At 38.0% G+C, this 21170-nt stretch overlaps 1 protein-coding gene and 1 pseudogene across 2 annotated transcripts in view; both read left to right on the forward strand.

Annotated features, from left to right (window-relative positions):
• Positions 1-305: 305 nt before the first annotated feature.
• LOC308233735 (uncharacterized protein) overlaps positions 306-21170 on the forward strand; it is a gene marked incomplete at both ends in the record, with an annotated part of 35015 nt that continues 14150 nt past the window's right edge. The window contains one exon of the mRNA XM_080640683.1: positions 306-1260. Coding sequence (XP_080496809.1) covers positions 306-1260 — 955 coding nt within the window. The remainder of the gene's footprint in view (positions 1261-21170) is intronic.
• On the forward strand, positions 14694-15625 carry LOC308258038 (olfactory receptor 5B17-like; annotated as a pseudogene). Its single transcript has one exon. The product of its transcript is annotated as an olfactory receptor 5B17-like (transcript).

Raw genomic sequence — 21170 nt, forward strand, 5'->3', positions numbered from 1 at the left:
AGGCTTGGGGAAAGTGAATTGGCAGATATATTCACTCCGGAGAAGCCATTCATCAAGTTATTTGGTTTTCTATATCTCAATTTACAAACGTATAAACATTAAAATTAGGGAGATTTTCCATAAAGATCCTTAAGATTCAATATAACATAAATCTGTACACAATGAATGCACTAAGTTTTATGGTCAAGCAGATTTTTGTCTGGATAATCTTGAAATACAAGTTATTGCTATAATGAAATAATACATATTGTATGGACACTCATTTGTTCTCATAGCCACCGAGCATTTTGTGATTCTCCGCACTGATGGAGAACAAGACAGAAGTGACTGAGTTCATCCTCCTCGGACTAACCAAAGACCCAGAACTGCAGGTCCCCCTCTTTACCATGTTCACTCTCATCTACCTCGTCACACTGATTGGAAATTTGGGGATTATGGTGCTGATTCTCTTGGATTCGCGTCTCCACACTCCTATGTACTTTTTCCTCAGTAACCTGTCTCTGGTGGATTTGTGTTACTCTTCAGCTGTCACTCCTACAGTCATGACTGGGTTCTGTGTAGGAGATAATGTCATCTCCTACAATGCATGTGCTACTCAGATGTTCTTTTTTATAGCCTTTGCCACTGTGGAAAATTACCTCTTGTCCTCAATGGCCTATGACCGCTACGTAGCAGTGTGTAAACCCCTACATTACACCACCACCATGACAACAGGTGTGTGTGTGCATATGGCCATAGGCTCCTATATCTATGGTTTCCTGAATGCCTCCATTCATACTGGGGACACCTTTAGTCTCTCTTTCTGTGAGTCCAATGTGGTCCATCACTTTTTCTGTGATGTTCCAGCAGTCATGGCTCTCTCTTGCTCTGACAAACATATTAGTGAGCAGATTCTTGTTTCTGTGGCAAGCTTCAACATCCTTTCTGCTCTCCTGGTTATCTTGATTTCCTACCTGTTCATATTTGTCACCATCCTAAAGATGCACTCATCTTCAGGGTATCAGAAGGCTCTGTCTACCTGTGCCTCTCACCTCACTGTAGTCGCCATCTTCTATGGAACTATTATCTTTATGTACTTAAAACCCAGCTCCAGTCATTCCCTGGACACAGACAAGGTGGCCTCTGTGTTCTATACCATGGTCATCCCCATGCTGAACCCTCTGGTCTACAGCCTGAGGAACAAGGAGGTCAAGAGTGCACTCAAGAAGGTTGTTTCAAAAGCAGAATTTATTTTCTTTAGGATTATGATTTCAACATTGTGCAATGTTCAATAACCTAGTTTCATTAAGGCCATAGTAACATTAAGGTCCCAAAGTAATATCCTTACCTATTCAAAAGTCTCTTGTCCAAAAAAAGGAAACATCATGTCCAGAAATGTACCTGAACAATGATAGCTAAGATGTCATGGAGCCTGCTTGTCAAAAACCTTATTAAGGATATTGGTTTATTCACTTATTCTACATGCATTTTGTTTTTACCACATCAATGCAAATACACCTAAAATAGGGCTTCAAAGGAAACTATGAACAAAGTGCATGCATGCAGCCCAGAAGGATACCTCACCTTGCAGTATAAATCAGCAATATTTTACATTTTGCTTCTGGAAATGCTTTGTAATTTTTACCGCTGATATTTCATGTCTACTTTTGTTGATTTAAATGATCTTTTGTTACTGCCCCATTCTGTTACTCTACTTCATTTCACACTGATTTTTTTCCTATTTTTCACAATCTGACAACTCTAAACATGTTCCTTCCTCAGGTCATTTGTACTTGCTCTTTCCTGTGTGGAGTGTTCCCTTACTCCATTAAGGCTGGTGCTTAAATGTTACTCTGTTATCGATTTCTTTCCTGACCACCTTTATAAAATAGTCATTCTTTATTTCAATGTACAATGTCTTTTCACTCTGTGTTATTTTTCATAGTCCCTATGAATCATCACCTATTAAAGAATTACTTGCTCACTTTATTATTTATCTTCCAAACTAGAATTTAGACTCTATGAAAACAATAGCTTTATCTGTTTTAATTATAACACAATCCACAGTACCTAAATGACTATTTCATAGTAAATTCTCAATACATTTTTGTTAAATGAATGACTAAAATAATTAAGCTTTGAATCCAACTGTATCAATATGTTGAATATTTAAACTATTTATGATTATACTACACTTGATCTTAGCCAAAAGGCTGAGAAGCGATCTCTATTTATGATTATAGTGTGTCACTCCCATATCATTAACTTTCTAGATAGATGTATAGTGCATTTCAAGAAACACAGCTAATATGCTGCTTTGCTGAAATAGTTTTATATACATTCTCATTCATTGTGTGCATGTCAATATTTATACACTAAGATTTCCTGGATCCTATTAGCAAATGAATCATCTGCAACAATCTTATAATTTTACTTAGAAGTGATGTCTTATTAAGTGCCAAGTAAAACATCTAACAAATACTATTTAGTAAATCACAAAAAGGCATTGAATATGAGATTATTTAAAGGTTTAGTATCTGATTATTTGAAAATACTTCATACATATGAAATATAATGAACTGAAATGATTCTAAATATCTATAGAGAATATAAACATAACAATATATGTCAATAATAAAAATACAGCATATTCAATATGCTAGTATAGGGCCTAAACTTATGCTTTTAATTTTGATCCCCAGGGAGCTCTGAACTATACAAAGTCTAGACACATAAATGTATGCCCTTGTCTAATTTGTTATCCCTATAGACTGAGAGGCTTCAATATTGCAATATCTGTAAGACTGTGCTTGGATATGCTAATATTCTCATGCTGGTACTTTTGGATGTCCCAAATATTCACTTCTTTCTTTATGGTGATATTTCTCCACTTGGAACCATTTCTAATTATTATTATCTTAAATAATTATTTAACTTTAGAATTACTTTATAGTTACAGAAAAAAATTAAAAAGTTCAGATGTTCAGTGTAACCCTGCAGCAGTCTGAACAATGGCCTGGAAAAAGATAACCCTAATTTCTGGAACCTTCTAAGGTTACCTTATATGGCCTAAAAGGACCATATAAGTGAGTAAAGTGAGGATTTAGTCTGGGATTATCTGTGTGTACCATAAGATACTCATATGTTACTTATGATATGGAGCCATGGAGATTTGACCACAGATAAATGATAAAAGGGGAATAGGCAATGTGACCTTGGAAGCAGGTGCTGTGACCACAAACCATGGAATGCCAGAAGCCACCAGAAGATGCACAGCTCTACCAACCAATTGATTGTTGTTTCGGGAAACTGATTTTGGACTTCTGGATGGAGAGGAGGATGGGGTCTGGGTGGAGGGGGTCAAATAAAGGGGGGTAATGGGACATTCGTAATAATCTCAACAATAAAAATAAAAAAAGAATAAATATGTGTTGTTTAAGCTTATAGGTTTGTGGTAATTTTTTATCACAGTCATAAAAAAACTAATACAATTCTTGCCTAATTTTCCCTACAGGGTACATTTGTATAGCTAAGAAACCAAGATTGACACAATACTATTTTCTAAACTTCAGATTTTCATTCGATTTCATTAATTTTCCCACTGAGATAACATTTTCTCTTCTTGCATTTAATGGTTGTGTCTCTTTAATCTCTTCTGGTCTGTGAAAAGCTCTCTGTCTTTTCCTGTTTTTGATTACTTTGACAGTGTTGAGAATACTAGTCAGGTATTTCACAGAATGTCCTTCAGTTGTGATTTTCTGACATTTGCTCATGCTGAGACTGGGGTTAGTTATAGTTTTTAGAGACTCATATGAAGTGTTTTTTCACTTTACATCATATCAGTAAGATTTGTCTCTTTTTTCCTCAATTATTTATTTACTCAGTCATCTATATAATAAAAGCCTAAACAACCACTGGCAGAACAACCAGAACAACCGGTCACTATGATGCGCACTGACCACCAGGGGGCAGATGCTCAACAGAGCTGCCCCCTGGTGGTCAGTGCACTCCCACAGGGGGAGCGCCACTCAGCCAGAAGCCGGGCTCATGGCTGGTGAGTGCAGCGGCGATGGCGGGAGCCTCTCCCACCTCTGCGGTAGTGCTAAGGAACAGCGAGCCAAGCAGTAAGGAGCAGCGAGCAGGTGGGCAGTAAGGAGCGAGGGCTCCCAGACTGAGAGGGCACAGGCCAGGCTGAGGGACCCCCCCCCAAGTGCACGAATTTTGTGCACCGGGCCTCTAGTTTATTTATATTAGTGTGTTCTCATTCATTTTATATTATGGAAAATAACCAATTCTAGGTTATTTAGTTTTTGCTCAAATTGTGCCACTTTCACCATTCATAGCTCTTTCATATTGTTCCTAAGTCCCTTTGACAAAGCTTCACTCTTTTGTTTGTGTGAGCACTCCCTTACTTTCTGTTACTACAAAATTCTCTAGGCTTATCTTGTATTTTTTCTACACCTAACATAAAATATACTATTTCTACAAAGAACCTCCTTTTCTTTTTAAAAAATGGCATTTAAAAGCCCAGGTTTGAATCCTGATTATGCTCATTGGTACTGAAATTTTATTTCTAGATGCTCTAACCCACGGAAGTAGGAGGTATCTGTCTATGTAGTCTGTATAAATTCGTAATTTATGGTTATTCTCCATCTATCCACCATACCTATAGTAAGTTAAACATAAGTATATACTGATGTCCCTGACTCTAATCCAGCAATTTTCAACTGGCATGCTGTAAGAATTTTTAAAACATGCAATACCTGACTATTTAGTCAGGGGCACTAACCTCTTTTCCCTTAGATTGTAAAAGAAAAAGAAAAAAAAGACAACAGTCAACACAACAATAGCTATCTGGTGTGAACAATCAAAATTATACCTATTTTTTGTCAGATTGGCAAAAAATATATTTTTTGGTGTGTCACAGAATTTTAGTAATTAGCTTATGTGTGCCATGAAATGAAAAAGGTTGAAAATTGCTGCTCTAATCTATTTCATCCCAACTTTCCCCTTTCCTTTCTTTTTTTCTTCCTTTCTTTTTTTCTTCCTTCCTTCCTTTCTTTTTTCTTTTTTTTCTTTCTCTCTCTCTTTCTTTCTTTCCTCATTTCCTTCTTTCTTCCTTCCTTTCTTCTTTTCCTCCTTCCTTCCTTTCTAATAAATCTTTATTGTTGAAACTATTACATATCCCCTTTTTTCCCCCATTGCCCTCTCCCACCTCCCTCTCCCACTGCCTTTACCACCCACTATCTGTGTCCCTGGCTTATGTATATACGCATGAGTTCATTGGTTGATCTCTTCCCCCTTCCACCCTCCCATCTTCCCTCTGAGGTTTGACAGTCTGTTAAATGGTTCTATGTCTCTGGATCTATTTTTGTCTGTAACTTCCTTCTCTGACAGTGAGAAACTTGGTTCTCAACAAGTCCCATTCATTAACGTATTGGTGTGACTCACAAGTAAATCAGTTCCATAATTGTTAATCTATACCCCCATGAGAATCAACTTTAGTTACTAAAGTACAATAGTCTTTATGGTTTATTTTTAGCCTTGTTAAACATACTGTTTTCCAACATTATTTAGGTCAGCTAATTTTTTTCCCTATATCCCTTCAGTGAGGTTAACTCATACCTTTGTAATACAATTAGATTTTTTTAACAGTCTGTGTTCACTCCTGTAATTCTCCCATGCTGATTCTTTTTAATTTGTATATATTAAGCATCATGCTTTGCTGTGTATAGTTCTATTAGTTTTAACAACTGCAGTGTCATGTGTTCACCAGCCCAGCACCATGGAGAATATAGACAACCACTCCCTACTCCCCAAACCTTTGGAAATCATTGAGTTTTTTCCCATCCCTGTTACATAAATGCAATCAACAATAAGAACCCTTTAGGTCTTGCTTCTTTTATTTTAAAATCCACTTTAGGTTCATTCATAAATCATTATTTATTCTATTTTATCACTGAACAGGGTTCCAGTTTAATGATGTTCTACAGCTTGTTTAACCATTCACTTTTGGAAGTGCATCAGTTGCTTCCAGTTTGGCAATTCTTAATCTCAATAAAACTTTAGAAAACATTTGTGTAGAGATTTATGGGGTAGCATATGATTTCACTTTACATTTAACATTTAGTTCTTTCTTTTGTATATGAACTGACAATTGTTGCAGCAAAATTTGTTGAAAAAATATATTTTCTCCATTCACTTGCCATTACATCTTTCACAAAAATTATTTGGTTATATATCTGTAAGTCATTTCTGTATGCTATAAGCTGTTTCATTTATTTATGGGTCTATATGTTCCCACTGCTATCCTGTCTTCATTACTCTGTTATAGTAAGTCATGAAATAAAATAACTTTAATACCCATACTTTGTTCTTCTTTTTTATAATTATTTTTGCTTACCTACTACTTTTGGCATTACTTATAAATTTATAATCAGCATGTCAATACTTATTCCCAAAAAAGCCTTACTTGGGTTTCAATTGTTATCACATGGAGCCTGCAAAGCAGTCAACTTTGTCTCCCAATCCATGAATATGATATATATTTACACTTATTTATTTAAAACTTCATTCATAAGTATTCTATATTTTTATGACTTTTAAGACAAATATCTTAAATATGGTCAAAGCAGTAAACAAAATATTGGACATAAAAACTAAAGGAAATCAGACAAATTAGCTATCAAAAAATAGAGAATATTAATAGAGAGACAAAAATTATAAGAAGTAACTAGATAGAATTTTGGAGCAATAACCAAGAAGAGATGAGGTAGATATCAGAAAGGCTCAGATTGCCTGATTTTAAAATATTAGTGTCTTTTTTACTTTTCAAAGAAGCTTGATATTCATTGTCATGCCAGGACAGGATAGCAATATATGAAGTAGATGGAGAGGATGCTGTTATTTTTTTCTTATGAATTAAGAAAATCAAGGCTGTAAAAAAGAATACCTGGAAAGTATTATGTTAAGTGAAATAAGCTAGTCGGAGAAAGAAACATACCATATGATTTTACTTATATGTGGAATCTAATGAAAAAAATAAACAAAAAAAAAGAAGTAAAAAATATTGGGACATGGCAGGTCTATTCACAGCTAGTTTTCAATAAAACTAAGACGGGAATTGATCTTTTGTTTTGTAGTGCAATACTAACCCTACCCTGATACCTCTGAATTCCTTCATCAAAAACACACATTTGTGTTTCTTTATATCTAGGAATATAAAAAGGAGGTTTTGGATAAAGCATTAACTACTTCTTATGTATCAGAAGAATATAAAAAATTAACTATTTTCGGAGAGAAACCAAGATGGTGGCATAGGTAAGCACCTAAACTGCTGCCTCACACAACAATTTCAAAACTACAACTAAAAGACAGAACGGACATCATTCAGAACCACAAGAAGGCTGGCTGAGTGGAAATTCTACAACTAGAAGGAAAGAGGAAAGCTCACGGAGAATCAGAGGAGCTGCAAAGGAGGGCTGAGGTACGAAGATGCACTCAGAGAGGAAGGGCGACTGAGTGCCTGGCTGGCTTTCTCTGGCGGGAGGGGGAAGGAAGCCCCCGACTGCACTGAACCCCAGTTCCGACTGCACTGAAACCCAGTTCTGGGCAAAACCCCATGGACCCAGGCTCATACAGGGGGAGTCTGGACTGTCAGGAAGAGAGAAAGGCACATGGAGACTCAGAGACTGGGAGACCCGGGGGAGCGGCGGGGGGGTCCAGAGGCGCACGTGCGTGCATGCGAGTGCTCGCAGAGAAAGCTGAATGCGGAGGTTGCCACAGGCATTCCCTAGCAGAAGGGAGTCGAAAGCTCCTGACTGCACTGAACCCTAGTTCCAGGCGAGCCCCTGGGGACCCACGCTCTTACAGGGGGAATCTGGACTGTCAGGCAGAAACTCAGGGGAGTGGCCGAAAGCAGAGGTCTAGAGGCGCACGCACAAGGGCAGGGCTGACAGGAAGCCAAGACTGTCTGCTCCGCCCTGAGACTCCGCCCCATCCAAGCTGAGCACAGAGGCTTTTGAAATTTTGCAAGTCTTGTCTCATAAAGGTGTCTCCAGCACAGAAGTTCTCCCAGTGTAGACACAGCTGATCCTCACAACCAATTGGCCTGGAGATCAATTCCTCCCAGTGATACCAACAACAATCAAGACTTAACTACAACAAGGCTGTGCACACAGTCCACAAAGGGGTGCACCAAGAGTGTCCACCTCAGGTAACTGGGGAGGCTGAGCCACTGGGCCCTATAGGACACCTAGCACACAAAGCTACTCTACCAACTCAGGGAAGCAGTGAAAATGCGGAGACAAAGAAACAGGTCACAAATGAAAGAAATGGAGGAAAGCAAAAGACTGGATATAGAGTTCAAAACCATGGTTATAAGGTTCTTCAAGAATTTCCTAGAAAAGGCCAATAAATTTAGCGAGACCCTCAAGGATATGAAAAAGGGCCAACTAGAAATTAAACATACACTGACTGAAATAAAAAAATATTATACAGAGACCTAACAGCAGACTAGAGGACTGCAAGAATCAAGTCAAAGATTTGAAATACAAAGAAGCAAAAAACACTCAACCGAAAAAGCAAAGAGAAAAAAGAATCCAAAAATTTGAAGATAGTGTAAGGAGACTCTGGGACAACCTCAAGCATACCAACATCTGAATTATGGGGGTGCCAGAAGAAGAGAGAGAGCAAGATACTGAAAACCTATTTGAAGAAATAATGACAGAAAACTTCCTCCACCTGGTGAAAGAAATAGACTTACAAGTCCAGGAAGTGCACAGAACCCCAAACAAAAGGAATCTAAAGAGGACCACACCAAGACACATCATAATTAAAATGCCAAGAGCAAAAGACAAAGAGAGAATATTAAAAGCAGCAAGAGAAAAACAGTTAATTACCTACAAGGGAGCACCCATACGATTGTCAGCTGATTTCTCAACAGAAACTATTCGGGCCAGATGGGAGTGGCAAGAAATATTCAAAGTGATGAATAGCAAGAACTTACAACCAAGATTACTCTACCCAGCAAAGCTATCATTCAGAATTGAAGGTCAGATAAAGAGCTTCACAGATAAGAAAAAGCTAAAGGAGTTCATCAACACCAAACCAGTATTATATGAAATGCTGAAAGGTATTTTTTAAGAAGAGGAGGAAGAAGAAAAAGGTAAAGATAAAAATTATGAACAACAAATACATATCTATCAATAAGTGAATCTAAAAATCAAGTGAATAAAAAATCTGATGACCAGAATAAACTGGTGAATATAACAGAATCAGGGGCATAGAAAGGGAGTGGGCTGACAATTCTTGGGGGGAAAGGGGTGTGGGGGGTGAGGGAAGAGACTGGACAAAAATCTTACACCTATGGATGAGGACAGTGGCGGGGGGGAGGTAAGGGCAGAAGGTGGGGTGGGAACCGGGTGGAGGGGAGTTATGGGGGGATAAAAGAGGAACAATTGTAATAACCTGAACAATAAAGATTTATTAAATTAAAAAAAATAAAAATTTTAATTTGTAATAAAAAATGTGTCAGATAAAAAATGAAATTAATTTTTAGAAATATATTTTGAATATTGCCCTAACTGGTTTAGCTCAGCGCTTAGAGCATCAGTCCATGAACTGAAGGTTCATGGGTTCTATTCTGGTCAAGGGCACATACCTTGGTTTCAGGCTCAATCCCCGGCCTCAGTTTGAGTGTGTGTGGGAGACAACCAATTGATGTGTCTCTCTCACATCAATGTTGCTCTCTGTTTCTCCCTCTCCCTTCCACTCTCACTAAAAATCAATGGAAGAAATGTCCTCTGGTGAGAATTAACAAAATAAAACAAAACAAAAGGAACCCTCTTGCACTGCTGGTGGGGATGCAGACTGGTGCGGCCATTGTGAAAAACATTGGAGTTTCCTCAAAAAGTTAAAAAGTTAAAAATGGAACTCCCATTTGGCCCAGTAATCCCACTTCTAGGACTATATCCCAAGAAATCAGAAACACCAATGCACCCCTATGTTCATAGCAGCACAATTTATAATAGCTAAGATTTGTAAACAGCCTACATGCCCATCAGCAGATGAGTGGATTAAAAAGCTGTGGTACATCTACACAATGGAATACTACGCTGCTATAAAAAAAGAAGGAACTTTTACCATTTGCAACAGCATGGATAGACCTGGAGAGCATTATGCTAAGCGAAATAAGCCAGTTGGAGAAAGATAAATATCACATGATCTCATTCATTTGTGAAATATAATGAACAACATAAACTGATGAACAAAAATAGATCCAGAGACAGAGAAACATCAAATGGACTGTCAAACCTCAGAAGAAGGGTACGGGAGGGTGAGGGGGCGGGAATAAGAGATCAACCAAAGGACTTGTATGCATGCACATTAGCATAACCAATGGACACAGACACCGGAGTGGTGGAGGCTTGTCCTGGGGTGTGGGAGTGGCCGGGGAGGGGTCAATGGGGGAAAAGGAGACATATGTAATATTTTAAACAATAAAAAATACAATAGAGCCCAGCCTGTGTAGCTCAGTGGTTGAGCATCAGTCAATGAACCAGGAGGTCACAGTTAGATTCCCAGTCAAGGCACATGCCCGAGGTGGGGGACATGCAGGAGGCAGCCAATCAATGATTCTTTCTCATCATTGATGTTTCTATCTCATCATTGATATTTCTATCTCTCTCTCCCTCTCCCTTCCTCTCTAAAATCAATTAAAAAATAATTTTAAAATTACAATAGATACAAATTAAACAAACTACTTTTGATTATGTAAAAGGCACCTTAATCGTTTAAATGGAGAGAAAAAGACTGAAAAATGTGTTACTCAACATGCTAAATCGTGTTCTTGCACACAGTTGAGTTGTTTCTTCCCTATGTAGGTGGCATGATAAATGATTACCCTCAGGAGAGCCTTGCTCCCCTGAGAGTTCGTGCCAGTGCAATTTTCTCCTTGTTCTCGGTCATTAGGCTGAAATTTCATCATGACTCTGCATAACATTATTTTAAAAGGACCAGACTCCGAGCAGAGCTCATTTGGTCATCATTTAGTGAAGTGAATGCTAATACTTTTAGTATACATCACCTTCTCCCCAAACTAAGGCTGCAACCATGGACAGGGAAAACACCTGAAGACAAAAATTAAATTGATTCATGTCAAAAAGTTAAGCCCTTACTAAGGTATTTTATATATCCATCCTCATTTGCTATTCACAGATATGATTCTGTAAAGTATGTGGATGAGATCACTTTATGTCATAAATAAGGAAATTGATATCAACAGATAATTTTCTGAAAGCAGAAAAATCCTTAGCAGATGAAATAGTTAAACCCAGATTTCCTAGCTCCATGTTAACAATGTTTTCTCCATCTCTTCATGCTTGCGGGACCTTGGAAGTTTTTGATTAATATGGGGGGAGAAATTCTCCTATATTATTTACACATTCTCCTGGGGCTGAGTTTCTGATTTCAGACTCACAATTCAGGATTGGCTTTCCCTTCTTTTCAAGAGCAATGTAAGCCTCTATATTCAATATTCACTTGCAGTGAAAAATGTAATTGATACAGAAGCAGTAGGGAAGCTATATCTACTTTGAGCTCATATCTGGTTGTTTGAATACTTTTTCTGAAACATTGGCATTAGTATAGGATTCAAATGCAAAGCACTTTAATCAGCAAAGAGCAGAGTAATATTAATGAAATCCCATGCTGCCTTAAGAGAATAACAAAAATCTATAATAGATGATACTCTGAGTAGTTGGTAGATGCTCCTGTTTACTATGAGTTGACTTGTCATTGAAGGGACAGCTAACCAAACAGGGTAAAATGACACTTCTTTGGACTCCAGAAGAACCATTATAAAGCTACCAAGATCTTTACTCTATTTTCACAATCATTTCTCCACAATCACACCCTTTTATTACTTGCTCATCTAGAAAATCTGACAATGCAGTGATTAAGTCATAGGCATTGGGATCAGTTAGACATGGGTTTGCATCTTAACTACTTCATACTAGGTGAGGAATTTTAAAAAGATAGATAACCTCTAGAATCATCCATTTCATTGACTGTAAATTAGACTGTGTGTGTGTGTGTGTGTGTGTGCAATCTAATTCCTTCCCTTCCTCCTCTGCTATTTATTATCTATCTATCAATCGTCATCATTAGTATCATCTAGTATCTATATATTTCTCTCTCCATTTATGAGACAAACTACACATAATCAGTAATTTTAAAATGTTACTAACCTTAGGAGATATACTAATATCAATTGATATATTATGATATTTTAATATTTTATATTATGTGGGTGAGGTGTTGAGAAATATGAATAAAAAATAATGTGTTTAGGGGCCAGGAGAAAGATGGTAGAGAAGAGTGATTGCCAAGAATGGATATCTTTCAAAAGGCTTCAACTAAAAATACAAAGATTTGTGCTTTCTCATGAATAGATTTTCAGATTAGGATCAACTCTCAGACCATGAATTTTCACTCCTCAATACTTCAATATCTGCATCCAGCTAAGTGCTGATAGGAATGACAATAAGAATGAGTGTAAGAAGGGAAATCTTTCAACACAATCTAAATGTGGATATCAAAAAAAAATTAAGAAAAAGAGGACCTTGAGAACATTATGCGAAGTGAAATAAGTCAAACAGAGAAAGCTAAGAACTATATGATTTAACTCATGTGGAATATAAAACTGAAACTTATGTATACAAACAGCAGTGTGGTGGTTCCCAAAGGGAGGGGGTGGGGGAAGAAATGGTGATAGGTGACAGGAGAAGATTTGACTTTGGGTGGTGGGCACATGTTCCTATATACAGATTTTGTGAATTAGTAATCCACACATGTAACCTGTATGTTCATGTAGACTAATGTCACTCCAATAAAATTTAAAATAATGGGAATAAAAAAAGAAAGAAAAAGAGGACTTGAAGATCACTATGCTGTCATTCAAAATGACAACAAAGTAAAAAATACATGGGTAGGGGACACAATATCTGAGTGGGAGGTATTGAAAAGGCAATTCAAAGATTAGGTCTACCACACTTCAAACCCACCCATCTGCATCTGTCACCTAACTGACCTAAACCAGCATAGGGACCATGGTTCTATGCTAATAGTATTATAGCCAGTACTCATCAGGATTGTATTTAACACCCACATTGTGTTGTTTTCATGCATCATTTCTTTCAACTCTTATGATAATTCTTTGAAGTAGGTCTCAACACCACCTTCATTTTGCTGGTGGATAAAATGAGTAAGATGAAGTGACAAGAAGAAAATTCTAAGATGTTCCAAATTAAATTACAGTGTCCAGAGAGTGAGACCAATAACTGTTAGTCTGTTAATGGCTGCTGGCCCAGTGACAAACAACTGCTCACATTCCTCCCATTGCCTGTTGGAATCTGAAATGATGAATTTCTGAAGATTATTTTAGTTAAGCACCATCTAACTCCAGGAGCCGCTGCTTGTTGTTTACACGTGGGATTTCTGGCTGCTGCCTACAACCAATCTACAGGAGTGAACCTTTTTTTATGCAGACCTGTGCCTATCCCAGAGCTGGCCCCACCTCACCTTCTCCAACCCTTTTGCCTATAGCTAATGTAAATCCTGTCAGACTCTCTCTTTCCTCCCCCTTTCCCCTACTTGATGTATAAAAACACATACAAAACTCTGGGACAATGGACACACTGTCTTTTGTACCTCACTGTGCTACTGAGGGCTTAGACTCCATGCCCCAAGACTGGTCTTTTTTTGGCTAGTATTTTGACTCAATAAAAGCTTACTTACAAAAAGACTTTAAACCATGAAAGTTAAAGATTTTTTAACATAAGACCAACGTTTTCAGGTAGTAAATGGTTGGGCTGATATATGAATACATACACATATTTTTCTCAGAGCCAAAGCTTTTACACCCAATGCTATACCTTCCCTTTGGAATTGGCTTTGTTGGTTGTGCATGCCTCTAATGCTGAAATTAGTCCACTGCATCTATTTATTTGTGTATTACTCCTCTATGCTACTCTATGAGTTAACTTGGTTACAATAGAAACAACTAAATAAATTGAATGAAATTACATTTAATTCAATTTCATTAATAGCATTTAAGTTGGAAACCACTCTGATTGAGTCTAAAGCTTGGCTCGGCCCATTAATCTTATATAATCTTGAATAAATTACTCAGTCTCTTGGTTGCCAAGTTATTAAATATATAAATGGGAAAAATAGCTAATCAATCTGGTTAATCACATGAGAGGATTAAATGAATATATACATAATGCACCTGGCATGTGAGCCCTACAGTGTAGGTATAAGCTGTTAGAAAACTCAAAAAATCTGATTTATGAGACAAGTTCATTCCAGGCATGTGAACTTGGACAATTTACTTTATTCATATACAAAATCAAGATGTTGGGAAACAGATCTGAAAAGACTTTTCTTCCCCTTGTCTACTGTTTAGATAAGCTATTGCTAAATTGTGTTGTCATGCCAATGCTTTAGAAAGGAAGAGTATTGAAAAACAAATTATTTATTTAATAAAATAATGCTTCTACATTTCATTTGTATGCAACCGTTTTGTTTTGTTGTTTTTTTGTGTGTGTGTGGTTTTTTTTTGTTTTGTTTTGTTTTGTTTTGTTTTTGCTGATCAATGTGTTCCTTTGCTTCTCTTTGCTATAGAGCATCTCCTGAACTCTCAAATCACATCCATGGAGAACAATACAGGGTGAGAGAATTCATCCTGGTAGGACTAACGAATGCCCCAGAACTGCAGGTCCCCCTCTTTGTAATGTTCACCCTCATCTACCTCAACACTGTGATTGGGAACCTGGAGATAATCATGTTGATTCTGCTGGACTCTCGCCTCCACACTCCTATGTACTTTTTCCTCAGTAACCTGTCTCTGGTGGATTTGTGTTACTCCTCAACAATAACTCCAAAGGTGATGGCTGGGTTTCTAATGGGAGACAAAGTCATCTCCTACAATGCCTGTGCTTCTCAGATGTTCTTTTTTATAGTCTTTGCCACTGTGGAAAATTACCTCTTGGCCTCAATGGCCTATGACCGCTATGTAGCAGTGTGTAAACCCCTACATTACACCACCACCATGACAACAGTTGTGTGTGTTTGTATGGCCATAGGCTGCTATATCCTTGGCTTTCTGAATGCTTCTATTAATGTTGGAGACACATTCTGTCTCTCTTTTTGTTTGTCCAATGTGATCCACCACTTTTTTTTGCGATGTTCCAGCAGTCATGACTCTGACTTGCTCTGGTAACCATATTGGTGAACTGATTCTTATTCTTATTTCAAGTTTTAATGTCTTGCACTTTTTGTTATCTTGATTTCCTATCTCTTTATATTTATTACCATTTCAAAGATGCACTCAAGACAGAGATATCAGAAGGCTTTGTCTACCTGTGGTTCTCACCTTATTACAGTTTCCATATTTTATGGGACTGTCATCTTTATGTACTTACAGCCAAGTTCCAGTCATTCCATGGGCACAGGCAGAATCGCATCTGTGTTCTATTCTATGATCATCCCCATGCTGAACCCTCTGGTCTACAGCCTGAGGAACAAAGAGGTCAAGAGTGCATTCAAGAAGGTTGTTGAGAAAGCAAAATTGTCTGTTTCATAATAATGCATAGAATCTACTAAGTTATTTCATCCTTCTTAGATCTTCTCCATGCAATAACTCAAATGTTAATGACCATTTGGGATATTAGAACAAAAGGTTTGCCTGATGTTGTTTATTTCTTTAGTTAAGAAATAGTCCCAATCATTTAAAATGCATAAAAAATAATAACGGTTTTAAATGAAGTTTATTGTAGATGTTTTAATTGGTACATTTTATCCAGAGCTAAATAATTATAACAACTTAATAAATTAATGCTTCAGTCATTACTGAGTGATTTGGGAAGAAAAGCATATGCATGTGAAAGTTTTCACAGGTAAATAGCCATATTTGAATAAAAGTGATAAAGGTGAAGGGATTAGCTAAAGAACATATATGCATACCCCATGGACATGGACAATAGATGGTGAAGGCCAAGGGAAAGAAAGACAAGGGTGGATGGAGATGGGCAAATGGGGGCAGAGGAGGGGGAGAGGGATACCTGCAATAATGTCAACATTAAAAACTTTTAATAAAAAATGGAGAGATGGTTAAATCATTTTTACATTAATCTTTTGAACACCAATTCTTTACTTTTTTAAAAAATTGCACTGGCATTAATAATAATTTCATTTGTTACTTTTGTTAAACTATATCATGTCTTATCACTTTCCTACCATTCATCCTACTTCATTCACCCTGGTTTCTAACAATAGTGGGCAGCTCCAACCTTGCCCTTATTTCAGCTTCTTTGTATTTGCTGTTTCCTCTACATAGAATATTCCCACACTCACTTCAGATGGCTGATTAAATGTTACCTATTCAGCGAGATTGTATAGACCTGTCATGAACTATTTTATAAAACAGTCACTCCCATCCCATGGATTTTATTTTTCCCTAAGCCTGCTCTATTCTTCATAGTTATCATCAACGTTCAGCTCTTGAATTCATTTATTCACTTGTTCATCTATTTCCCTCAACTTGAGTATGAAGTCCCTTTAAGTATTAGCTTAATCTGGTTTTTCATTAGAAATAAATCTTTGAGCCTTGATATAAAAATAATTTTAATGAGCATTGAGAGAACTCCAGAAATTCCAAACTATATGGATAGACGTAAGCTGCAAAAACTCGATATGCTTCAAGGGGAGAATACCACCAATATTCACTTGATAATGACCCCAACTTTTTGCATGAAATTAGTAGTCTCAATAAACTTTCCACCCTAATACTGAATAGCTCTTCCTCTTTTGAAATTCTCCAAACTATTTACCTGCCCACTTGCAGCCAACCAATGATTGACAAAGGTACCGGAGATCAGTTAGAACATCTCTCCCACTTTCAAAAAACTTATCTTAATAAAACTCTTGCCAATTATACAATGACTTGGTATTTATTCATGTTACTCAATAAACTTACTCTCTTTTCTAATACTCTTGAACTCCACTGAAATGAAAGGGACTGAAGATGGTTTCCTTTGCCGCAAGTTACTGAACAGTCTTTGTTAATTTTGTGTGGGGCATGGTTTTGTGTTTGGTATGTTTTAAAAGTGATAATGAAGAATAATGAATCAGAAAAAAATAGTATTCAAGTGGTTGGAACAAAGGCCCAAGGAGAACAGTAGAAAATTGAGTTATACCAGAGAAAAGTAGATCTCAGAGAAGTATCTCCCATAGTCAGGTTTATGGGCCTTTCTAATGTCAATTCAGCAAAATTTCTAAACTGGCTAGTGTGTATTTTATTACTTTCTGTTATGAATGAGAGGTTTACTTTTTCTGTTCATCTTTATACTGGTCCACATTATTTATTTACTGGGTGTGCATGTATTATGAACTAAGTTTTCTTTTTAGTTCATGAGTTGCTGGACATAAAGAGCCATATCTTGACTAGATGGAAAGGATGGTTTAACCCAGTGGTCAGCAAACCACGGCTCACGAGCCACATGCGGCTCTTTGGCCCCTTGAGTGTGGCTCTTCCACAAAATTCCACGGCCTGGGCGAGTCTATTTTGATGAAGTGGCATTAGAAAAAGTTTAAGTTTAAAAAATTTGGCTCTCAAAAGAAATTTCAATCGTTGTACTGTTGATATTTGGCTCTGTTGACTGAGTTTGCCGACCACTGGTTTAACCTATTCTAAAACAGCCTGAATGGGAAACTTCTGTGATGATTAATTGAATTTTGGGTTGTCTCCCTAGAGGAGTTGACCAATATGACCTCTGTATGGAGGAAATGTAAAACAGATATTTGCCAATCGAAGCAGTACAATAGAAAAGACAGGTTAGGGAGATCCAAGATGGCGGCGTAGGTAAACACCTAAACTGCTGCCTCGCACAACAATTTCAAAACTACAACTAAAAGACAAAAAGTCTATCACCCAGAACCACAGGAAAGCTGGCTGAGTCGAAGTTCTACAACTAGAAGGAAAGAGCAAACAGCATTGAGGGGTGCACAAGCTCTGAAAAGCTGAGGTACGGAGACGCTCGAATCAGGCTGGCAACGGGTGACTGGGAGCGCTGCTGTTTTCAACCCAAAGGGAGATAAGCTCCCGATTACTCCAAACTTGTTTCTGGGGAGACGCGGGGGACCCAAACTCCCACGGGGAAAAGCTGGACTGTCTGCCGTGGGGTCGGAAAGTGAGGGAGGCTTGCTTGCAGGGCTGCGTGCAGGAACAATTGTTTATTGTGCTGGGGCGCGGGACGCGGGGACATGGTCAGAGCAGCAGAGCCAGCTTACTGGCAGCCATGGCTGTTTGCCACCCCCTAGCCTAGTCACGCCCTGAGACCCCGCCCTGCACAATCTAGGAACCCACCCAAGCTCCAAGCAGCGGCTTTAGCATATGAATGGCCTGCCCTATCGCAGCTTAACCTAGCAAACTTGCAGCCCTGGTCAGACAGCTCCAAAACCTCCAAACCCCAAGCAAAGAGGAGAAAACTGTAGTTCTTGCTGTAGCTCCTGTTGGGTGGCCTCAGACAGTAGCTGACCTGCACCCCACTGGAGATCCAGAAGCCAGTGTACCTAGTGGTCAGTGTGAGACACCAGATTTCAACTCCTCACAACCATAAGTGACACATTCAAGAGGCAGACTCAGTGAGCACCAAAGCCCCACTGAAACAAGTCCTGCACCATAAGCGTGTCTCCAGTGCAGCAGTTCTCCCATTATAGACACAGCGGGTCCTCACAGCCAATTGGCCTGGAGGTCAATTCCTCCCAGTGTACCAACAGCAATCAAGGCTTAACTACACCAAGACTTTTCACTCAGCCCACAAAGGGGTGTACCAAAGGCGTCCACCTCAGGTGATTGGGGAGGCTGAGCTACTGGCCCCTATAGGTCACCTACCACACAAAGCCACTCCATCAACACAAGGAAGCAGCAAAATGTGGAGACAAAAAAACATGTCACGAATGAGAGAAATGGAGGAAAGCAAACTAATGGACAACATAGAGTTCAGAACCACATTTATAAGGTTACTCAAGAATCTTCTAAAAACCGCCGAGAAACTTGATGAGACCTCCGAGGAGCTTAGTGAGACCTTCAAGGACCTTAATGAGCATGACAAAAAAATGGAAAAAGACCAGTCAGAAATTAAGCATACACTGTCTGAAATAAAGAATATACAGAAACTCAACTGTAGATCAACGTACCCCAAGAATCAAACCAAAGATCTGAAATATGAGGAAACAAAAAACACCAGAAAAACAAAAAGAAAAAATCCAAAAATATGAAGATAGTGTAAGGATCCTCTGGGATAACTTTAAGCGTACCAACATCCAAATTTTGGGGGTGCCAGAAGAAGAGAAAGAGCAAAATATTGAAAACCTATTAGAAGAAATAATGACAGAAAACTTTCCCTACCTGGTGAAAGAAATAGACTTACAAGTTCAGGAAGCACACAGAACCCCATACAAGAGGAATCCAAAGAGGACCACACCAAGACACATCATAATTAAAATGCCAAGGGCAAAAGACAAAGAGAGAATCTTGAAAGCAGCAAGAGAAAAATGGTTAGTTACCTACAAGGGAGCACCCATACGACTGTCAGCTGATTTCTCGGCAGAAACTATGCAGGCCAGAAGGGAGTGGCAAGAAATATTCAAGGTGATGAACAGCAAGAACCTACAACCAAGATTACTGTACCCAGCAAAGCTATCATTCAGAGTTGAAGGTCAGATAAAGAGCTTCACAGACAAGAAAAAGCTAAAGGAGTTCGCTAAAGGAGTTCATCACCACCAAACCAGGATTACATGAAATGCTGAAGGGTATTCTTTAAGAAGAGGAAGAAGAAGAAAAAGGTAAAGATAAAAATTATGAACAACAAAATGACATCAAATACATACCTACCAACTAGTGAATCTAAAAATCAAGTGAATAAAAAATCTGAAGAACAGAATGGACTGGTGGATATAATAGAATCAGGGACATAGAAAGGGAGTAGACTGACAATTCTCATGGGGAAGGGGGTGTGAGGGGTGCGGGAAGAGATTGGACAAAAATCTTACACCTATGGATGAAGACAGTGGCGGGCGGTAAGGGCATGGGGTGGGGTGGGGAATCAGGTGGAGGGGACCTAGGGGGAAAAAAAGAGGAACACCTGTAATAATCTGAACAATAAAGATTTATTTAAAAAAAAAAAAGAAAAGACAGGTTAATTGTTTTCCAAACTATTTCCTTCTCATACCTAAACACATAGCTCGGTTCAATTTCTCACCCTTTGTGAAGTTCATTGAGACCATGTGATTGTGTTCTTGTTAATTAAATGTGTATAAGTCATGTACTTTCAGTGTTCTCATGAAATGTTCCAGGTGATCTTCAACTCACTCTTATTCTGTGTCATCAGTTGGCCAGAGAGGATTCAGACTACAACAGATGGCTGATTGGAAAAACCTCTAAATAGAAAAAGCCCTAGTCCTGAGTCACTCATAGAATAACTAATTAAACAACCTATGTGACCTTGGCACTAAAATATTGGAATTTGCTTGTATGACATCTAGTATTATTTACACTAACTAAGAAAGTTTTCCATAAGTCCATCGATATGTTGTTGGGAGTAAGTCAGTAGTGAGAGGCTATGTAATGAGAAAAACTGTCACACTATTCTAACACAATTTAATACCACGATGGTTTATTTGTGAATCCTCAACCAACCTCCAAATCATAACTGAAATAGCTGACACAAATAAAATTAGCACAGGTCTTGGAGACAGAAAATAGTTCAACCGGAATTCCATTCCAAGTTCTAAAAATACAGCTTTTTGATACAGGGCAAGTTAATTAAATTTTCTGAGCTTCAATGGGAGAAAATAATGCCTACCTCACAAAATTATATACTGATGATGCCAAAACATAGCACAATGCTTAAACAGAATAGATGCTCAAAAAATTTAATTTCCTTTTCTTTCCATTTTATTCCCTATCTCTTTTTTTTGTTTCTTCCTCTATATTGTCACTTTTCTCCATATAACTATTGAAAATTTTATTAATTATATTGGTTGTATTTATAATTACTGTACTACTGAATAGAAGTCCTTTAAGATCAATGATGTTATCTCATTTAGGTTTGTATTCTCAGAATTTA

Source organism: Plecotus auritus (genome assembly GCF_963455305.1).
Source record: "Plecotus auritus genome assembly, chromosome: 9".
NCBI classification, from domain to species: domain Eukaryota; kingdom Metazoa; phylum Chordata; class Mammalia; order Chiroptera; family Vespertilionidae; genus Plecotus; species Plecotus auritus.